The sequence below is a fragment of the Lepidochelys olivacea genome (assembly GCF_965140295.1).
Source record: "Lepidochelys olivacea isolate rLepOli2 genome assembly, chromosome: 23".
Taxonomy (NCBI): domain Eukaryota; kingdom Metazoa; phylum Chordata; order Testudines; family Cheloniidae; genus Lepidochelys; species Lepidochelys olivacea.
The window spans coordinates 1,913,957-1,935,031 of NC_140433.1; the positions used below are offsets into that span (position 1 = coordinate 1,913,957).

Genomic DNA, 21,075 nt, shown 5'->3' on the forward strand with positions numbered 1-21,075 from the left:
GCTGGAAAGGCCCCTTGCCTCCCGGCCGCTTGCATCTCCGTCTCTTGGGAATCCCCAAGTTCTCCCTTCGCTCGGGCCTCTCCCGCAAACAAGGATGCGAGAGTGGCTCAGGGAGAGGCCTTTAATGCTCACAGCACGGTTCAGCCGGTTGCGAGCCCTGTCCTCCGTGAGACCAAAGCTGGGGGGCATGGATAGCCCAGGATGGCCCAGGCACACCCGCAAAGGTACCGCGACGCTGGGGTCCTTCGCTGTCCATGATCGGAGGGTGCTGAAGGGAGCGCGGCTTCCCGCCCTCTTCCATCAGTGTCAGGAAAAGCTGGGGGCAGAGCAGCCAGGTGTCAGGCAGGGATTTCACCAGCTTTCCTGGCTCCGCTGGGGACACCGGGCTCCTCCCTTCCGTCCCTGCTCGTCTGGGCGCCAGAATACGGGGCAAGCCCCACCACCTCGCACTGCGGCAGCATCTCCTCCACCAAGATCCGGATCAGCCCCGGGGTGGGCACCGAGGGCAGGTGCGAGAGGTCGAGGCGTCGCAGGTGCCTGGGGAGGTGATGGGGAAAAGGGATAACAAAACACAGAGCAATTAGCTGCCTTGTGGCTAGGGTAACGCTGCCACGGACCGACGGCCCCCAGACCACTGGAAAGTGACTCATATAGAAAGGTTCCCCCCCCGGAGCTGGGACCAGAGGCAGATCCTTCCCCCACCCAGCCCCTGACGCCCCCTATCCCTTCAGCAAGCCCCGCTGGCCCTCTTCCAACCGGCCCATAAACCCACGGCCTCCCCTCAAAGGACGCTCAGCACAATAGAAGAGAGAGAGTCCAGGGCTGGATTTTTAAAGTCTTTCGGCTCCTCACTCCCACTGGAAATGCAACAGGAATCTGCTCCCCTGGGAGACAGGCACCAGTGCACCTTTAAAAGCCTGGCCCTGGTCCTTTGGCCGCAGGGAAAGGAGCTGGGTCTAGTGGTTAGAGCAGGGAGAAATGTGGCCCAGACACTTGGGTTCTACTCCCAGGTAGCACAGACTCAAGCAACTTGCTACTCCCTGCCCGTGCCTCAATTTCTCCGCTGGGGGGACGGGGAGACCGACGGGGGTTTGGAAAGTGCTTTGATCTCTTGGGGCGAAGGTCGGTGTCCGCACAAGCACCGCTCCCAGCAGGAGAGGTGCTGTGGAAGCGAACCCCGTGCACAGGGTGTCTTGGGTACAATCCGCGGGGAGCCGGGGCACGCGGTGTTTTCACACCCATTGGTGAAGACCGAGCAGGTTTCCCCGAGCCCCATTAACGCGGCCTGGCCCTCGCTGGAACAGCACCTCGCGTTAGCGCCCACGTGGGCAGAACACACCGTTCTCCCCAGCCAGGGGCACCCGGGGAGCAGCCACCCACCTTCGCAGCACCCGCCCGAGAGGAGGCCCCTGCCGCCCTGCCAAGGAGGAAGGAAAGGATCTGCCCGCACCACGCCCTGCGGTGACTCATCCGCCCCAGCGGAGGCCGCGTCTCTCCCGCATGGGCCTGCGTGGCAGCGTTCCTGGTGATGCTCGTGGCCGAGAGCCGCCGGGGGCTTTTCCGGGAGTGCGTCTCAGGGCGGATCCCCTGGCTGGCGCAGCAGCGCTGCCTGAGGGGTGGAGCAGGACGAACCCTCACGCTCCTGGGCTCTTCCCGAGCACGCTCACCCGAGCAGCTCAAAGCCCTGTATGGCTGATTAGCTAGGCCACACAGCTGCCCCCGGAGGCAGATGTTAACATGCCCTCACTCACAGAGGGAGAAACTGAGGCACAGAGCGATAGCGCCCAGGAGTTCTGACTCTCCCCTGCTCTAACCATTAGACCTGGAGCCCAGAACAGAACCCAGGAGTCCTGGCTCCTCTAACCACTAGATCCTACTCCCTTCCTAGAGCTGAGGGAGACCAAGCCCCTCCCCCCCGCTCTAACCAGTAGCCTCCACTCCCTTTCCAGAGTTGGGGAGAGAACCCAGGAGTCCTGACTCCCAGCCACCCTACCCTCCCTCCCCGCGCTTTAATCACTAGGCCCCACTTCCCTTCCAAAGCTGGGGAGAGAACCCAGGTGTCCTGAGTCTCAGCCTGCTGCACTACCCACTAGACCCCACTCCCCTCCTAGAGGTCAGAAAATCTAACCACTAGGCATCACTCTCCTTCAGGAGACGGAAATAGACCCCACCCGATTCCTAATGCCCTCTGCTCTAAACCCTAAACCTCCACTCCGTCCTAAAGCCAGCTTCCGAACCCAGGTGTCCCGATTCCCCACCCCGCGCTCTGACCACTGCGCCGCGCTTCCCAGCGTTTCCACTCACTCGAGTTGGTGGAGGCAAGCCAGCCCCCGCTCCGTGACCTGGGGGCACCCAGCCAGCGAGAGCTCCTCCAGGCTGTCCTTGAAGACATGCAGCCGGCTTAGGGTCCAGTCGTCAACATGGGGGCAGCGGCTCAGGTCCAGGGACCTCAGTGCTGTCAGCTTCACTGCAGGTGCGGAAAGGGAAAGGAGGGTGGAGCTGTGGGCCCCAAACCTGGTGGCAGCCAGCCAGCCCTCCCCGCTCCGTTGGCCCCAATCTCGTTACCTGCCCAGAGGGAGAGCTTCCGACGTGACCCCCTGGAACTTGAATTTTGCCTCCTCCCATAGGAGGTGGCACTTACCAAGCTACCTCTTGCCCGGCACCCATCTTCAGGAGGGTGCCAGGCTGTTTCCACACCCACATGACATCTCCGGCAACGGCAGGTGCTCAGCCCCTCTGGAAACCCGGCCCTTTTATCTGTCGCCTGAACGTGTGCTATGGTGCCTAGCTGCAAATATCTCCGTCGGCCAGAGATGGGGCACTAGACAGGGAGGGCTCTGAGCTACTACAGGGAATTCTTCCCCAGGTGTCTGGCTGGTGGGTCTCACCCACATGCTCCAGGTCTAACTGATCACCAGATTTGGGGTCAGGAAGGAATCACCACCACCACCAGGTTGGCTTGGCAGAGACCCTGGCAGGTTTCCCTTCCTCAGCCAGAGATTACAGGTCTGTTGCAGGAGTGGGTGAAGGTCTGTGGCCTGCAATGTGCAGAAGGTTGGACTGGATGCTCCCTTCTGGCCTTGGTATCTATGCGCCTACTACGCACCCAGGCGAAGAAACGCTGGCCAAGGGTGGCAGAGGAGGTGGGGAATCGTAACTTGACGTGACACACGCGAGCAATACAGGCTCAAAGATCCGTCTGCCTGCTACTGGCAACCTGAAAAATAATCTCTGCCAGCTACAACGCGGCCAGAGATTCAACATCCACGACGAGAGCCCCGACTCGTTCTCTCTCCTCCCCCAACTCCGGTCAGAGGCAGGGTCTCCTCACCTGGCGGATGAAATACAAGCTCCAGGGCAATAAATACCAAACCCTCGTTTTTAGGAGTGGCACAGAGAGGTGTGAGCCAGGGGACTGGGTTCTATCTAGTGTCGGAGGAACTCGGATTTGATTAGTACATGGCGGTGAATGCTGATTTCCAGCAATGGTGATCAACATGTAGAGCCAGACTAAGTACGAAAAATGCTGCTCGAGCGTTTGATTTAAGGCTAGTTACTTGGTCTGTTTTGACACGTGATGCTGCCAATTTGTGACTTCATGGTTATAAAGCTTTAACTTGAATCTCAGCATCTCCTGCCATTCAGTAACCATCGTCTGACCTCCCCAGAGTTTCCCACAACAGTGAATATTTACATCCATTTAAAAAAATTAAAAATGCTTAAAAATAACGATCAACCTTCTCCATCAAAATGACAAAATAAAACACAAGTTCCGCAGAGTCTGGTCACGTGAGATGCGTGGAACCGCGCAGCAACGGTGATGCAAAGACTATGAGACGAGCCAACGGCTGCAAGGACTGGCCTATTCCTGAGCTCAGCTGAGGGACGCTCAGAGACGGTGCCAGTGATGTACCTAAGTTCCCCATCACCTGCCATCAGGACAAAGCGGGGTGACAGGCCGCCCCTCTGCGCCATTCTGCTGCGGCTACACATGGCGCGGGGCGACTGGGAATCAGGCCGGGCGGCCGCGTGCGAGAATGAGAAGCGAGCCAAGGGGCGGAGAAAATCCAACCCCAGAAAAGACCCAAACCTCCCGCAACCAGAGACCACCCAAACCTGGCTCTGATAATCAAAGACTCGCAGCCAGGTCAGGAACCGACCCCCAGAAATTAGGGGCTGCGTCGGCCTAAGGAGAAGGGGCACTCTCCCCATCCTGCCTCCCCTTTGCCTAACGGTGGAGAAAACGAGGAAAATAACTGCAGACAAAGGGTCACACTGCTCCCCGGTTCAAGCCTTGGCAAGTCACCGCAGGGCTGACTTCGGCCCAGCATGCTGTGCTTTCCGTTACAAGGGGAACCAGCTCGTCTAACTCCAGACGGGGAAACAAAGAGCCACTGACCTTTACTCTACACAACAAACTGCTGGTTACCAGGCAGCTTAGCACCATTGCAACCAGGAGAGGCCCTAGTTATGGCCCGCAGCCATTCTGCCCTGCGTCCAGAACAGCCACTCGCCCTGCCCTCTGGATGCTTTTAACACCAAGTCCCCCGGCCAATGCTGGCCAAAACCACATTGGGTTTTGTCCCAATACCGGGTGGGCAAGGTGGCAAACCTCTCAAAAAGAGGGCAGTCTGGCTTAATACCCGACATGTTGCCGGGAGCCCAGATCTACGGCATGTTTTCTAGGTTTGCTGTGCTGTTTTTAGCCCCGCAGCGAGAGCCCGAGTCAGTCGGCCCAGGCTCTGAGATTCAGCACCACGGGTTCTCCTTGCAGTGTGGACATACCCTGAGGGGCTCATGTAATCACAGGACTCCAGGTGCTGGGGCTTTAAGGACACCACCAAATCTGGCCAGACTCGCACTAAAATCCTGAGCTGGCAATAATGAGTCCTCAACAAGATTAGACCCAAAGTGACAGCTAAACACTGGACAACAGATCTCTGTGTAACCCGAGATCTGGTCTCAACAGATGGCAGCTGTGGGTCTTTGGACACATCTGATTATTTCAGACTGAGGCAGACATATGGATTAGGTTCATCAAATCATTGCCTGAGATAGCAGCTGCTTCCGACGGCCAGGAAATGGACACGCCATCCCTCCAGCCGTGCATTAGAAGCAGCCAGGATGGCATTACGAAGGATCTCACAGCAAGGTACACAACCCTCCAGCAGAGCCACCGGGAACTGCCCGCGAGGCCAAAGCACCTGCAATCGATACTAAAGCTAGCCCAAGCATGGGGCAACGGACCACCCAGCCGCATGCCAAGGCTCCAGCCCTGCGTTTGGATCCACCAAGGCAGACGCCGGGACCAACGCGCACCCAGCCACGGGCTCAGGGCACCAGCAACTCACGGAAAAGACTGGTACGAGGCAAACACCAGGGGACCCAGATTATAAGACAAATGAGTCAGGACAGAGATTGCTGGCCCACAAAACAGGTCTTTGGGGAGCTATTACAATGAACAGCACACAAGCTGTAATATTGGATCATATTAAAGAAATTCTGTATTAAAATCACAAATGAGTTTGATTCCCCATAGTTTAAATTCCAGGGTATTACTAATTAAGCGGTCTCTTGGTTTTTGGTGCTGTTTCTCTCCCTCTAGGTGTGAAACTTGCAAGCTGCTAATTGCGTTATTACATTCTAAGACAGAGTCTGTTCTCAAAGCAATTCACAGAGAGAGAGACTCAAAGCAATACTCTGTAACAACAGAAACAGCACCCAGAAACTCCCCGCCCTTTTGTTGTATTCATTTTGTTGTATTAACAATTGTGATTAAAATAGAGATAGAGGATGTATGTGGATGGATGCTTAGTGTGGATAATAACTGAATGATCAGGGAGGTGCCAGCCTAAGAATCCAGTGTCCATTGGCTGAAGAAGGCGTCAAGTGGAAATAACCAGAGGACCCCCCCCCCCGGAGGGCAGACTGGAATCCACCCAACAGCCTCAAGAATGGGAGAACCAAAGAACAAGATAACATCTTGGAGCCGTCAGGAATGTGCTATCTGCTGATTGATTCAGCAACAGCATGATGAAGCAATTCCCATAGACTGGCATAGGAAGAAATTCCTATAAAAATGGACTCTAGAAAGTGAGAACTTTGGGGTCTGATTCTGCAAACCAACTTCCAGGAGCATCAGATGAGCATCTGACAAGGCCCTGCTCCCTCCTCATGTCCAGGCCACCTGGCCAGTGGCTTGGCATGAGCAACTCTAAGGCTGGTAACTATGATAACAACCTTGCAGAACCTGTGTGTGTGTGTTTGTCTGAATGAATGTGTGAATAAATATGAGATTGAATGGAATGTTATAGCTATAACTAACTGCTTACTAGGATTCTTTCTGTATTCACAATAAATGTGGTATTTTGCCTTTTCCTCTTTAATAAGATCCTGCTGGTTTTTATTTTATTGGTATAACATTTTGTTGGAGAATTGCGAAAGGGGGAATATTGGTAAAAAACCTCAGTTATCGTAAATACTGGTGTGCACACCGCCAGCTCTATTGAGCTAGGCATGTCTATTAAGTTAACCAGACCTGCTGGCCTCCGGGAAGGTAGCCGGGGACCTGCTGGCCTCCGGGAAGGTAGCCGGGGAAAAACGCATAGATTAAACTATGATTTCAGAATCTAGGCTGTGTCACTTGCTAAGTAATACCAGCAGTGACAAAGAGATTGAAATATCCATGTTAAGATGTTTAAAAGAAAACAGGGTAAGCCAGTACCAGAGGGAGGAATGGAGTCAGAAGGAACTCCAACCTCACCTTTTGTTAAAGAAATTACACCTTTTAAACAAATCCTTCAAAAATTTGGGCACAGTCCTTGGACTAAACAAGCCCTAGCTGATGTCTGCACTATTTCGGACCTAGAGGATAGATTGGCTCCGTGTATCCTCATATACAAACCTTCTCGTGCTGCCAACAGAGATGCAGCAGCAATTTGGCTGTTGTGGGAGGCCTGTAAGGTTTCTTCTCTCCGCTTGTCCTCATGTAAAGAGGAAAAGGCACAAACGGAAAAGGGAGCAGACAATTGGAAGGTGCTGGCTACAAATACTCAAAGCCAGCGGAAAATAGTGAAAGAGGCACTCCAGGAATGCAAAAAAAGAGTGAAAAAGTTCACTCTGCAGAGGCTGGAGGGAGGCAGGTGAAGGGGGAGAAGGTCCTATGTACGGCACCCCCAGGCATAATGACAAAGAGAAAAGAGAGTAAAAAAGTTAACTTTGCAGAGGCTGGAGGGAATTAAGCAGCTAAACTTTGTGAAAATGTTAAAAAGGAAAAGTGTTAGAGAAAGAGCATTCTTGTTTTCTTTGCAGCCATTCTGAAGGGAAAATGGGCCCTTTTCCAAAGGAATGTATGTAAATTAGCCAGGCAAAAATAAACTACCTGATTAAAAATCATTTGACTGGACAATTTAGTCAAATTTGCTAAAAGAACATAAGGGGGTTGTATTGGAACTTAACTGCCTCAAATGTATAAAGGGAATGTAAGACGTAAAAAAAAAAAAAAAAAAGAGCAGCGTGGAAGGGATGTTAAGGAAAAGAAAATGTGTACATATCTATCTGTGTGTGTGTAAATATGTAAAGTTCTAAGGACCAATTGGTTTTGTTTTTGTTTTAAATAATGCCACTAAAAATTCATTTGACTCTTTAATTCAAAGTTGCAAAACTGACAGACCTTTTTGCTAGACACAGGTAATTAGTGTTGTTTGGCTTTGGGATTTGGCATTTAACCCTTAAAAGGTAACTCACTGCTTTACAAAATTTAAAATGTTATTAAGTTGTGGCTGCAGCAGGGCAGTCAAAATCAGAAAAAAAAAATTCTGTTTTCTTTTTGTTTGTTTGGTTGGTTGGTTGGTTTTCATTTGGTTTTGTAACAAAATAGCAGATGAGAGCTGTAGTAAATAAATAAATAAATAATAAGAAATAAAAAAAGACAGTGCCCCTCTGAAGCAACAGCAGGGGTAAGGTGCACAAAACAAAAAGAAGCAATATTAGAAACACTGAGCCTTAAAATGGCTCGGAGTAATCAGACTGTCACTTTGATAAAGTCAGGTTTCAGAGTAACAGCCGTGTTAGTCTGTATTCGCAAAAAGAAAAGGAGGACTTGTGGCACCTTAGAGACTAACCAATTTATTAGAGCATAAGCTTTCGTGAGCTACAGCTCACTTCATCGGATGCATACCGTGGAAACTGCAGCAGGCTTTATATATACACAGAGAATATGAAACAATACCTCCTCCCACCCCACTGTCCTGCTGGTAATAGCTTATCTAAAGTGATCATCAGGTGGGCCATTTCCAGCACAAATCCAGGTTTTCTCACCCTCCACCCCCCCACACAAATTCACTCTCCTGCTGGCGATAGCCCATCCAAAGTGACAACTCTTTACACAATGTGCATGACAATCAAGTTGGGCTATTTCCTGCACAAATCCAGGTTCTCTCACATCCCCCCCACCCCCATACACACACAAACTCCTCAGGCCCTACGCTACCAGCACTCCCAGCTACCTTCGAGACACCACTGACTTCCTGAGGAAACTTCAATCCATCGGTGATCTTCCTGATAACACCATCCTGGCCACTATGGATGTAGAAGCCCTCTACACCAACATTCCACACAAAGATGGACTACAAGCCGTCAAGAACACTATCCCCGATAATGTCACGGCTAACCTGGTGGCTGAACTTTGTGACTTTGTCCTTACCCATAACTATTTTACATTTGGGGACAATGTATACCTTCAGATCAGCGGCACTGCTATGGGTACCCGCATGGCCCCACAGTATGCCAATATTTTTATTTTTATGGCTGATTTAGAACAACGCTTCCTCAGCTCTCGTCCCCTAAAGCCCCTACTCTACTTGCGCTATATTGATGACATCTTCATCATCTGGACCCATGGAAAAGAAGCCCTTGAGGAATTCCACCATGATTTCAACAATTTCCATCCCACCACCAACCTCAGCCTGGTCCAGTCCACACAAGAGATCCACTTCCTGGACACTACAGTGCTAATAAACAATGGTCACATAAACACCACCCTATACCGGAAACCTACTGACCGCTATTCCTACCTGCATGCCTCCAGCTTTCACCCTGACCACACCACACGATCCATCGTCTACAACCAAGCTCTGCGATACAACCGCATTTGCTCCAACCCCTCAGACAGAGACAAACACCTACAAGATCTCTGTCAAGCTTTCTTACAACTACAATACCCACCTGCAGAAGTAAAGAAACAGATTGATAGAGCCAGAAGAGTTCCCAGAAGTTACCTACTACAGGACAGGCCTAACAAAGAAAATAACAGAATGCCACTAGCCGTCACCTTCAGCCCCCAACTAAAACCCCTCCAACGCATTATTAAGGATCTACAACCTATCCTAAAGGATGACCCAACACTCTCACAAATCTTGGGAGACAGGCCAGTCCTTGCCTACAGACAGCCCCGCAACCTGAAGCAAATACTCACCAACAACCACATACCACACAACAGAACCACTAACCCAGGAACTTACCCTTGCAACAAAGCCCGTTGCCAATTGTGCCCACATATCTATTCAGGGGACACCATCACAGGGCCTAATAACATCAACCACACTATCAGAGGCTCGTTCACCTGCACATCCACCAATGTGATCTATGCCATCATGTGCCAGCAATGCCCCTCTGCCATGTACATTGGTCAAACTGGACAGTCTCTACGTAAAAGAATAAATGGACACAAATCAGATGTCAAGAATTATAACATTCATAAACCAGTCGGAGAACACTTCAATCTCTCTGGTCACGCAATCACAGACATGAAGGTCGCTATCTTACAACAAAAAAACTTCAAATCCAGACTCCAGCGAGAAACTGCTGAATTGGAATTCATTTGCAAATTGGATACTATTAATTTAGGCTTAAATAGAGACTTGGAGTGGCTAAGTCATTATGCAAGGTAGCCTGTTTCCTCTTGTTTTTTCCTACCCCCCCCCCCCCCCCAGATGTTCTGGTTTAACTTGGATTTTAACTTGAAGAGTGGTCAGTTTGGATGAGCTATTACCAGCAGGAGAGTGAGTTTGTGTGTGTATGGGGGTGGGGGGGATGTGAGAAAACCTGGATTTGTGCAGGAAATAGCCCAACTTGATTGTCATGCACATTGTGTAAAGAGTTGTCACTTTGGATGGGCTATCACCAGCAGGAGAGTGAATTTGTGTGGGGGGGTGGAGGGTGAGAAAACCTGGATTTGTGCTGGAAATGGCCCACCTGATGATCACTTTAGATAAGCTATTACCAGCAGGACAGTGGGGTGGGAGGAGGTATTGTTTCATATTCTCTGTGTATATATAAAGCCTGCTGCAGTTTCCACGGTATGCATCCGATGAAGTGAGCTGTAGCTCACGAAAGCTTATGCTCTAATAAATTGGTTAGTCTCTAAGGTGCCACAAGTACTCCTTTTCACTTTGATAAAGGTACATGAAAACTCTGTAAGCAAAAAAAAAGAAAAAGAAATAGTGACACCTTATGTAAAAATGGATCTGGATCATGTTCTAGAAGTTAAACTACAGAAGGAATGTGCATTTGCCCCAGAACATGCACAGGGAATATTGTAGAAGGGGCAAAAGAAATGCAAACATACCACACTACTTAATTAAAATGCTATTAGGGCTCCAAAGGGAGCCACCATAGGTTGGGATTTCTTTTTCAGATTGCTGTGTGTTTTGGAAGGAGAAGTTAAAAGGGATCAAAACTCTGGTGAAAGTTGATTGTGTCCCTTTTAAGATCCAGTCTCTGAGATCACTCTGAAATCTGGTCACTTTGGATGGGCTATTACCAGCAGGAGAGTGAGTTTGTGTGTGTGGGGGCGGGGGGGCGGAGGGTGAGAAAACCTGGATTTGTGCTGGAAATGGCCCAACTTGATGATCACTTTAGATAAGCTATTACCAGCAGGACAGTGGGGTGGGAGGGGGTATTGTTTCATGGTCTCTGTGTGTGTATATAATGTCTTCTGCAGTTTCCACGGTATGCATCCGATGAAGTGAGCTGTAGCTCACGAAAGCTCATGCTCAAATAAATTGGTTAGTCTCTAAGGTGCCACAAGTCCTCCTTTTCTTTTTTGCAAAGACAGACTAACACGGCTGTTACTCTGAAACCAGTCTCTGAGCTGCTGAGGGCTTTAAATCCAAAAGCAGGAAGCGGCTGTGAAAATGCAAATGACCTAAATGATAAAGGAAGGAAAGAAGGAGCAGCACAAAGGAGCTGCAGATAAAGGACCTGGTCAGCAAATTGTCTAAATAAAGAGAAAAGGAGGACTTGTGGCACCTTAGAGACTAACCAATTTATTTGAGCATGAGCTTTCGTGAGCTACAGCTCACTTCATTGGATGAACTCAAATTGCCTCACAGTACATTCTCTTGAATAGGCTACATAGAAAGTGACACTGACTATTATAAATCTTAGTGTCAAAAGGGGGATTACGTTGGATCATATTAAAGAAGTTCTGTATTAAAATCACAAATGAGTTTGATTCCCCAGAGTTTAAAGTCCAGGGTATTACTAATTAAGCGGTCTCTTGGTTTTTGGTGCTGTTTCTCTCCCTCTAGGTGTGAAACTTGCAAGCTGTTAATTGCGTTAGTACATTCCAAGACAGAGTCTGTTCTCAAAGCAATACTCTGTAACAACAGAAACAGCACCCAGAAACTCCCCGCCCTTTTGTTGTATTCATTTTGTTGTATTAACAACTGTGATTAAAATAGAGATAGAGGATGTATGTGGATGGATTCTTGGTGTGGATAATAACTGAATGATCAGGGAGGTGCCAGCCTAAGAATCCAGTGTCCATTGGCTGAAGAAGGCGTCAAGTGGAAATAAGCAGAGGACCCCCGGAGGGCAGACTGGAATCCACCCAACAGCCTCAAGAATGGAAGAACCAAAGAACAAGATACCATCTGGCAGCACGGAGCCGTCAGGAATGTGCCATCTGCTGATTGATTCAGCAACAGCATGATGAAGCAATTCCCATAGACTGGCATAGGAAGAAATTCCTATAAAAATGGACTCTAGAAAGTGAGAACTTTGGGGTCTGATTCTGCAAACCAACTTCCAGGAGCATCAGATGAGCATCTGACAAGGCCCTGCTCCCTCCTCATGTCCAGGCCACCTGGCCAACAGCTTGGCATGAGCAACTCTAAGGCTAGTAACTATGATAACAACCTTGCAGAACCTCTGTGTGTGTTTGTATGAATGAATGTGTGAATAAATATGAGATTGAATGGAATGTTATAGCTATAACTAACTGCTTACTAGGATTCTTTCTGTATTCACAATAAATGTGGTATTTTGCCTTTCCCTCTTTAATAAGATCCTGCTGGTTTTTATTTTATTGGTATAACAGTAAGAGCAGGAGATTTCCAAGCCAGACGCAGGAGTGGCTTTACATAAATTAGAGACAAGAAAAGGGTTTTTCTCCCCATCTCCCCCATCTTTGCTCTCCAGGATTTTAGCCAGCGACTCCGGCTGGAAGGTCACAGCCACTTCCCGTGGGAGACGATTTCTCAGCCTAATAAACCCTCAGCAGGAGATTTTACCCAGATCCTCGGCCTCCACCTTCCTAGGCTTCATCTTGTCCATTAAGAACACGATCTCTCCATTGTGAGCCTGGAGAGGAGCCTGCTACATTACTGCCTCTGACTGGCTCCCAGCCAGGGCAGGATATCACATATTAAAAGGCACAGGAAGCAGGAAGGTAAAGGCCAAAGTGTATTTCAACAGCTCAAAAATTGCCGTGCTGAAATGGACGAATAGATTGTACGAGAGCGCGTGATCAGCTGGTCTGACTGTCTGTGTGCCACAAGCCAGAGAATGGCAGAGCTGTTAGACAAACACACCCCCTTGATTTCAAAATGACCAGGGCTACAGAATCCACACCCTCCCCTCCTTGGGAAACTGCTTTATTAAATTACCCTCCCTGTGAAAAATCCATCCCTGGCCTCTTCGCTGACCCCTCTCCCATCGATCTACCTCCTTCCTGACTGGTGGGCACCAGAACTGGACGCCAGGTCCCAGCCGCGGTCGCGCCAGGGCCAGACACAGAGGGGAAATACCCTCTCTGCTCCGACGGGAGATTCCCCAGTTTATGCAGCCCAGGATTGCGTTAGCCCTTGTGGCCTCGGCGTCACGCTGGGCATCACGTCAGCAGATAAGTAGATTGGTACATCCCCGAATCACCCAGCGTCAGCACAGCCCCCTGGGATTAGTTAGTATGAAACGGGCCTGTCTTGCTTTGTATTTGTACCATCGCTTCCCTGACACACGGCAGCCGTCTGAGCAGCGCTGTGTGCCCCTTACAGCACCAGCCGTAAAGACAAGAAGGGACAATCTCTGCCTCCACCTATCAATTCACGTCTCCCGAAGCACTCTACAAATTAGACCGTATGCTCTATGGGGCAGAGACCATCTTTGTATTTGTACAGCGCCTAGCACCATGGGGCCCTGGGCCACGGCAAGGGTGCCCAGGCACTACTGTCAAATTAATAATGATAGCGCCCTGGGTTTCTCGTAGGAGAAAAGCATGGCCACTGCTGTTACAGTAAATGTCTTATCTTTTCTCAAATGTACTAATCTAGTTCTTCCAATGATATCCTGCAGCAGTGAGTTCCACAGGTTAAGCGTATGTGGCCTGAGAAGCGTTCACTCCTTGGAGGACTCCTGGGGATGTTCAAGAGCTCAGGAATGAGGGAAATCAGCAAAATTTATCACCCCTAGCTTCATCCTTCGATCTCAAAGCTCCTTACAGAGGAGGTTGGGATCACGATTCCCATTTTACAGATGGGGAAATGGAGGCACAGAGGTGGGGCCTGCACAGCAGCAGAGCTGGGAACTCTCCTGAGTCCCAGTCCGGGGCTCTATCCACTAGGCTGCACTGCCTCCTCCATAAGAAAAGCCACTCGTTAGCCCAAATGTTTCTGTGCTTCATAGTGCCCCCAGCTGCGCCAAAGATCCCGCAGACAAATGTCCTCCGCAGAAATCCATCCATTTCTCACCTAGGTTATCCAGCCCGTTGTAGTTCAACACGGAGCCAGAGAGGTCGATGGCCACCACAGGCACGTCTCGGAGCTGTAGGAAATCGGAGCTGCACTTCCCTCGCCAGTCCACAGAGAACCAGGTCTCCTCGCCTTGAAACCTGGAAGGAGAAACGCCAGCGTTAGGAGAACTGAGCCGGGGTGAGTCAGGGCGAGTCACCCACGGAGACCCCACACGGGGAACTGGGACGTTGCCGAGGGGATTCCCCGGCCAGACCCACGTCCCCAGGGCTTGGCCAAGAGCGTCAATACCTCACTCTTCCCCTGTTGGACAGGACAAAGTAGGCTGCCGCGACATTGTCTCCGTAGATCTCCTTGGTGTAACCATAGTACCTGGCAAAAGGAGGGGGGAGGATCATAACATTTTTCAACATGAAAACGGTGCATGTCAAGGACTATTAATTATTATTATTTAACCTCAGACCTGGAGCAGGCCCCTGGTGTGCTCAGAGCTGTACACACACAGACCCTGCTCCAAAGAGGTTACGATCTACTAGAAATTTTGCCCAGAAATATACACCCGGAGTCTGTTTGTTTCCATCCGTGCGGGGCTAGAGCGTGTAAATTGGATAAGAGGAGCATGGACACTTTTTTGCTCTGTTTTTGTGCAGCGCCTGGCACAGTGGGGCCCTGATCCGCGACTGGGCTCCCAGTGTTACCGTAACAACAAACAATACGGTTTGGACTCAAATAACCATCCTGAAATTAAAAACCACTGGAGAACAAAGTCCCACACCCAGGGCAGCTTCTCTCCCACACGCTATGCCAGGACCAGAGCAACCTTGAGACTTAATGACTCTTGTGAGCTGCTAGGAACCGGACGGAGACCCAGAAAACCCACTGACCACGCCATCAGCTGGTAACAGCTTCTAGTCCTTGGGCGCAGGCGAAGCCAGATTTTAAAGGCTCTGCAGCTCCGATGCAAGTCCCCTGCGTCATGGGTCTTGAACCCAGGCCCACAAGGTTCACGGAAGCAGCCAGACTCCAACCCTCCCCCTGCCTGGCGTCCCGACCCAGCTCAGCGCCTGGCGCCTGACTTGTAGTTCCCAACCTCCAGTTTGTCTCCTGCCTCTGACCCTGGTTCCTGACTCGTGACTGCAGATGCTGGCTCCGACTACTAGGTCTGATTGCCCACAACCCGGTCGTGACAGCTGTGCCTTTGAGGTTGGAGCTCTCCTGAGGAGAGGTGCCACAGAAGGGCTAAGTGCTCTTCTTTACAGTAGAGCCGGGCAGGAACGGTTTTCAGGTCCGGTGAGAAGTTCAAGATCTGGAAAAATTTTCTCATACAGAATCGCGACAAAAGGGCAAAATCGCCTGTACTTTCGCGAGCAGGCAAACTGAACAGGAAAATGCACTTTGACTCGGTGGAAACGTTCTCTTACTTCGGAGACATTTGCTTCAATTTTGACCCTTTTAACTTTTCTTTTAGTAGCAATTAAGTTACGTTTCTAGACCAAAACGTTGCTTACAAAAGAAAAAAAATGAAACTTGCCATTTCAAAAGGGTTTTCCAGCGTTTTTGTCCTGCTGGGAAATTCATCAAAACTGATCCTTTCCCGTCCACAGCTTCGGTTTTGAAAAATCAGCATTTTTCACCCCCCAAAAAATTTAAAAATTCCCGCCTAGCTCCGCTTTAGATTTCCCATGAGCGGTTGGTTGTGCAGGTCTCCCTGCAGGTACCCGGCAGTTCCATAACCACCACATTTACAGTCATCAGCTGCTCAGAAGGGAAAGTCTCAGAGGTTTCTCTTTTCCAGGAAGTCAAGTTCCAGCCATCCCTCTCCAGCCCCCCCGCCCCCTCTTTCTCAGCTGGGGAACACCGGAGACGCGGGCTGTACGTACACGTTCTTCCTCCGCAGGTTTCTGTAGCGAAGCTTCGCGCTCCAGCCGACGAGGTATTCGATGTCATAGAACCGGTTACAGAGGTACCGAAGGATGCCACCCTTTGGAGGGTCTGGGCAGGTGGCACTGCTGTACGGACGACGGGCACCCAGAAGGTGGGGGAAAGCCCTGCATTCCTGGAGCTGCAAGACACACGGTTAACCAGGTGAACTCCCAGAGAGTCCATCAGATTTCTAAGGCCCGGGGGTTGGGGGCTGTCAATGCAAATGCCGTAAGACGGAGAGAACCCTCTGCTAATGGAAGCAACCCAATTCCTCCCCAACCCCCGCCTCCGAGAGGGCTCTGCTGGTTAGAGGTTAAATGTAGCCTCTCTGCTCCCAAGGGGAGCCAAGGGGTCAGAGCCTCACGCGCGCTGACAGGTGGAGGCCACACAGGAGCCTCTCCCAGGGTGATTTCGCTCTAGCCACACAAGAGACTCCGTCTGCTGGCTACATCCGGTATGATCACTGGCAGGACACTGGATTTCACACCTCGGATTGCTGCTCACAGTATCACACCGGCAGAAGCAGCTGGATTCCCCAGTCCAGGGGAGCCGCTTTATACCTGCTTCTCATTTACAATGCTTTTTACCTGGGGAGTGGGAGCCAGGACTCCTGGGTTCTAACCCCTGCTCTGGGAGAGGAGTTTGTCTAGAGGTTAGAGCCAGGGGGGACTAGGATTGAGGACTCCTGGGTTGCTTTCCCAGTTCTCCCACTTTGCCCTCTCTGTGCCTCAGTTTCCCTTGTGTATAAAGAGTCTGAGGGTCAAGAAAGCTCAGTCCTATCCCCAGGCGGATTGCCAACTGCTGCCAAATCTGGAGCAAATCCCTTCCCCAGGCTGTCTCTACAAGAAAGCTGTATCCACCTCACAGCTTCACTCATTAGCTGCAGAACCAGAAGCTACATTTACAGGTTTTCTTAAGCTTGAAGCATCTGTCTACAGGAGAGAAGCAATTACAGCAGTGCTAGCTATAGCAAAAGCACCTTAAACTCTCCCGCTGGAGATTCTTCGGGCGGCCACAGATCTGAGCAGCTGGCCTGAGTTGAGGAAGCAAGTGACCACGAAGAGATCTTTGTTCCGGCCCTTGCCGAGAAACACCTAACCACACTCCAGCAGAGCGACTCTCCTGTGCTGGAACCACAAATGGAAGGTCTCATGGGGTTGGTTTTGCAACGTGATTAGCGAGGAGGGGAAAAAAGGAAAGCCAAGAGCTTAAATACACCCAGGCAGCTGGGAAATTGGGTCTGACGGGCGGGGTGACCATATTTCCCTGTGCTGAACACGGGACACGTGGTAAAATCACTCGTATTCAAGCGAGGTCAGTGGCAATCAGAACTACGCAGGACAAACGTTCAAACTACCACCAAGTTGACTGAACCCCTGTTAAAAGGAAATACTGCGTAGCTGGAGTCTTTATATACCTTAAGGCTTTAGGGTTCACATGGGGAGGGGTGTCACACACACATCACCTGGCCCCTGTCTTTGCAGAACCCATCTCTTCTCCCCCTCCCCCCACTGGAAGCAGCTTGTCCCTTCCTGCCCGCAGTGTCAGAAAGGCAGCTGACACCTCCAGACAACTGCCGGCCACTGACATAACCCAGCCGCCTCCTGCCCCCTGGCGACAGCGTGGGCAGGAAGGGGTTAAGCCCTAAGGCTGCATTGTGCACCTGGGGCCAGGGAACCCGACTGCAGGGGGGCCAGAGAGGTGGCTCAGCAGGGGAGGGGGCCGAGGGAACAGAGCAGCCCTGCGCTCCCTGGGACAGGGCCCACAGCGGGAGGGGGCGGGTGAAGAAGGGGCTAAGCCCCTGCCTTGGGAGAAGCTGTGGAGCCTGCATGGGGGGGCATGAACAGGCTGGAAATTGCTTCCCCCCTCCAACTCCAGAGCTCAGCTGAGGGGCAGGGAGGCTTCCCTGTGCCAGCACTGTGCATGGCTCTGGTACATGCCGGGCTCGGCTCCTCCTGGCCAGCGCCCCAGGCCGGAGGGTCTTGGCTTTCCCGGGGCACCGGCCCAGCCAGAGGCAGTGGGGAAGGAAGGAGCCTGACAGCCAGGCTGTTGGTGAGCTGAGCGCTCGGACCAGGGGCTAGTTCTCCCCACAGCGCTGGGTGAGTGAGATGGACGAGCAGCGGGGCTGGGCGGGGGGCGAAGGAGGGAGAGGACAGCAAGAGGGGGAGGGTCGATGGGTGGGCAGCAGAGATGACACACCAGCCACTGCAGTTCATAGCGCGTAGCGTGCCGGCCGGAAACGGGCCAGGGGGCCCTGCAGGCCAAGAGCCGGCACGCAGCGGGGGCTGCGGTGACAGACCAGAAGCGGGAGCGGCTGGCCCCACACGCTCCACCTTTGCCCCGCCACCAGCCTTGCACACCCACCCCCACACCCCATGTTTCTTAAGCCAATCTCCCAACCTTTGGGGGGCTTGCCTTGTGATTTTTTTTAAATGCTTGAGGTTAGCACTGCTGAGAATCCCACGTGGTTCTCAAATACAGAACTCCTTTCCTTTATTCTTTGCCTTTTTCACCTGGCGGGTTAAGGTTTTATAAGTAACTGCAAAAATTAAGCAGGCTGCAAAGACTTTGGCCAAGAATCCACTTCTTCACCTGAGGAAGTTAATGTCACAAGAACAGGGGCTTGGTCCTGAAGTCATGAGGAGGTTTGTCAAGGCTGACGCGTCCTTCACAGCACAATCAAGGCTTGTTTGCTACCATCAGTGCAAGGAGACACAGCTCACCCATGCATTAAGTCTTCACATACAACTAATTTAACACCGAGACCATCAAATCAGTGCTTTAGGTCACTACCGACCAGGGCTGAATTCAACTCTTTGACCCAGCGATGAAAAACACCAGGTCCCGATCCGGGACACTCCTGAGCTTGTCCCAAAGAGATCTAGTGACATCTACTGGCTGGCGCTCTCAGCTCCCTCTTCCCCCGGAGGGATTTCACATTTCAAATCCAATTCGTTAAAACCCTTCTCCCTGAGCCTACCCTTCTCAGCAAAGGACGCCAGAACGTTTCTCAGCCTCCGTGGACGCACGTCACTCACCAACAAAATGCAGCCCCCTCTGGACTGGAAAACAGCCGCTGTTTCAAAGGGAAACTGTCATGGTGATATTTGGCCCCAAAAAAATTTGGGGGGGGGCGGGGGGAAGAGCTCCTGAAAAGCCATTTTTATAAGCGATTCCAAAGGAGGCAATTTTAAACAAAGGTTGGGCTTGCCGGGGGCCCTCCAGGTACAGTCCACACAACAGGGCAACATGACCAGCCAACAACAATGGCTCTTGCAGGGACACGGACTAGCAACCGACATGACACTGATGCCAGGCGGGCGTGGAGAAGGTCGCTGGCTGCCAACGCTGGGATCTGCTTCCCAAGGCCCGGCTCCGACAGTGAGGCCTGTGGACCCGGAAGCTGCCACCTGGACATCGGGTCTGGTATTTGAGGTCGCAGGGACCACGGGCCCGTCCCAGATCCAGCTTCTGGGGCCTTCTCTACGCTATGCTACCATGGGTCCTTTTCACGACCTCGTGCTGCTCACCGGACCCCAGCGCTGGGGTCACCCTCTGGCTCTGGGGATGGTTTTGAGCAGCCTCGCGCCCGAGCGGCCCCCTACCGCAGCCAGTCGCCCACCGATGAGCGAGGCAGGGTTGGGCCCCCGGCAGCACGCGCCCCCGGGCAACGCGGAAACAGCCCCAGGACGTTTCCAGGGCCCAGCAGAGCCAGAGGGTCCCGGACGACGAGCCGGCCCGGCTGGCACAGGGTTTGCAGCGCACTCGGACCGGGGACCCGCTCAGACGGAGCGGTTCGCTCCGAGGAGCCGGCCCAAGGGCTGGGGACCCCAGGGGGGCCCACCATGGGGGGAGGCCGGGACCAGAGCGCTAGGGACCCCGGAGGCAGGGGGTTATGGGGGGGGGGGCCGGGACCAGGGCGCTGGGGACCCCGGAGGCAGGGGGTTATGGGGGGGGGCCGGGACCCGGGCGCTGGGGACCCCGGCGGGGGCCGGGACCCAGGCGCTGGGGACCCCGGCGGGGGGGGGGTTATGGGGGCGGAGGGGACCGGGACCAGGGCGCTGGGGACCCCAGGGGGGGTTATGGGGCGGAGGAGGCCGGGACCAGGGTGCTAGGGACCCCGGGGGGGGGGTTATGGGGGCGGAGGGGGCCGGGAGCAGGGTGCTAGGGACCCCAGAGCGGGGGGGGGGTTATGGGGGGGGGCCGGGACCAGGGCGCTGGGGACCCCGGCGGCGGGGGGGGGGGTTATGGGGGCGGGGGAGGCCGGGAGCAGGGTGCTAGGGACCCCGGCGGCGGGGGGGGGTTATGGTGGGGGCCGGGACCCGGGCGCTGGGGACTCCAGCGGGGGGGGGTTATGGGGGCGGAGGGGGCCAGGACCCGGGCGCTGGGGACCCCGGCGGCGGGGGGGGGTTATGGTGGGGGCCGGGACCCGGGCGCTGGGGACCCCGGCGGCGGGGGGGGGTTATGGTGGGGGCCGGGACCCGGGCGCTGGGGACCCCGGCGGCGGGGGGGGGTTATGGTGGGGGCCGGGACCCGGGCGCTGGGGACTCCAGCGGGGGGGGGGTTATGGGGGCGGAGGGGGCCGGGACCCGGGCGCTGGGGACCCCGGCGGCGGGGGGGGGTTATGGTGGGGGCCGGGACCAGGGCGCTAGGGACCCCGGGGGGGGGTTATGGGGGCGGAGGGGGCCGGGACCAGGGCGCTAGGGACCCCGGGGGGGGGGTTATGGGGGCGGGGGGGGCGGGACCCGGGCGCTGGGAGGGGGCGTTACAGGGGCCCCGGGGGGCAGAGGACCGGGGGGGGGCGTTAGGGGAGCGGGCGGGAACCTGCCCCCCCCCCGGGACGCTCTGGCGCGGGCGGGGCCGAGGCGCGCGGACATGTGCCCCCCCCGCCCGACCTACCGCCCTGGGCGCCGCCATCTTGGATCGGCCACGTGACTCCCGGCCCCGCCCGCGGAGCGCCCGGACCCTTCCCGCTCCGCCCCGCCCCGCCCCGCCGGAACAGCCCCGCCCTCCCGTTTAGCCCCGCCCCCTCAGTGACCTGGGGGTCCGGGGGCCAGGACTCCTGGGTTCCAGCCCTGGCCGGGGGGAGGGGGGGATCCTGAGCGCTATTTGCAGCGCTGAC

At 53.4% G+C, this 21,075-nt stretch overlaps 1 protein-coding gene across 2 annotated transcripts; it reads right to left on the bottom strand.

Annotated features, from left to right (window-relative positions):
- Nucleotides 1–107: 107 nt before the first annotated feature.
- Nucleotides 108–20,920, bottom strand: DMAC2 (distal membrane arm assembly component 2). Of its 2 annotated transcripts, none has more exons than XM_084612159.1 (6): nucleotides 20,853–20,920; nucleotides 15,911–16,092; nucleotides 14,322–14,402; nucleotides 14,031–14,170; nucleotides 2,305–2,467; nucleotides 108–537 (listed from the first exon to the last, which is right to left on the bottom strand). In XM_084612159.1, exons 1-6 carry the CDS (start codon nucleotides 20,868–20,870, stop codon nucleotides 339–341), a joined length of 783 nt encoding a protein of 260 aa, XP_084468285.1. In that variant the 5' UTR covers nucleotides 20,871–20,920; the 3' UTR covers nucleotides 108–338. The 2 variants fall into 2 exon arrangements, with proteins under 2 accessions (XP_084468285.1, XP_084468284.1); XM_084612158.1 differs by lacking the exon at nucleotides 20,853–20,920 and adding an exon at nucleotides 16,933–17,121.
- Between the last annotated feature and the right edge of the window lie 155 nt (nucleotides 20,921–21,075).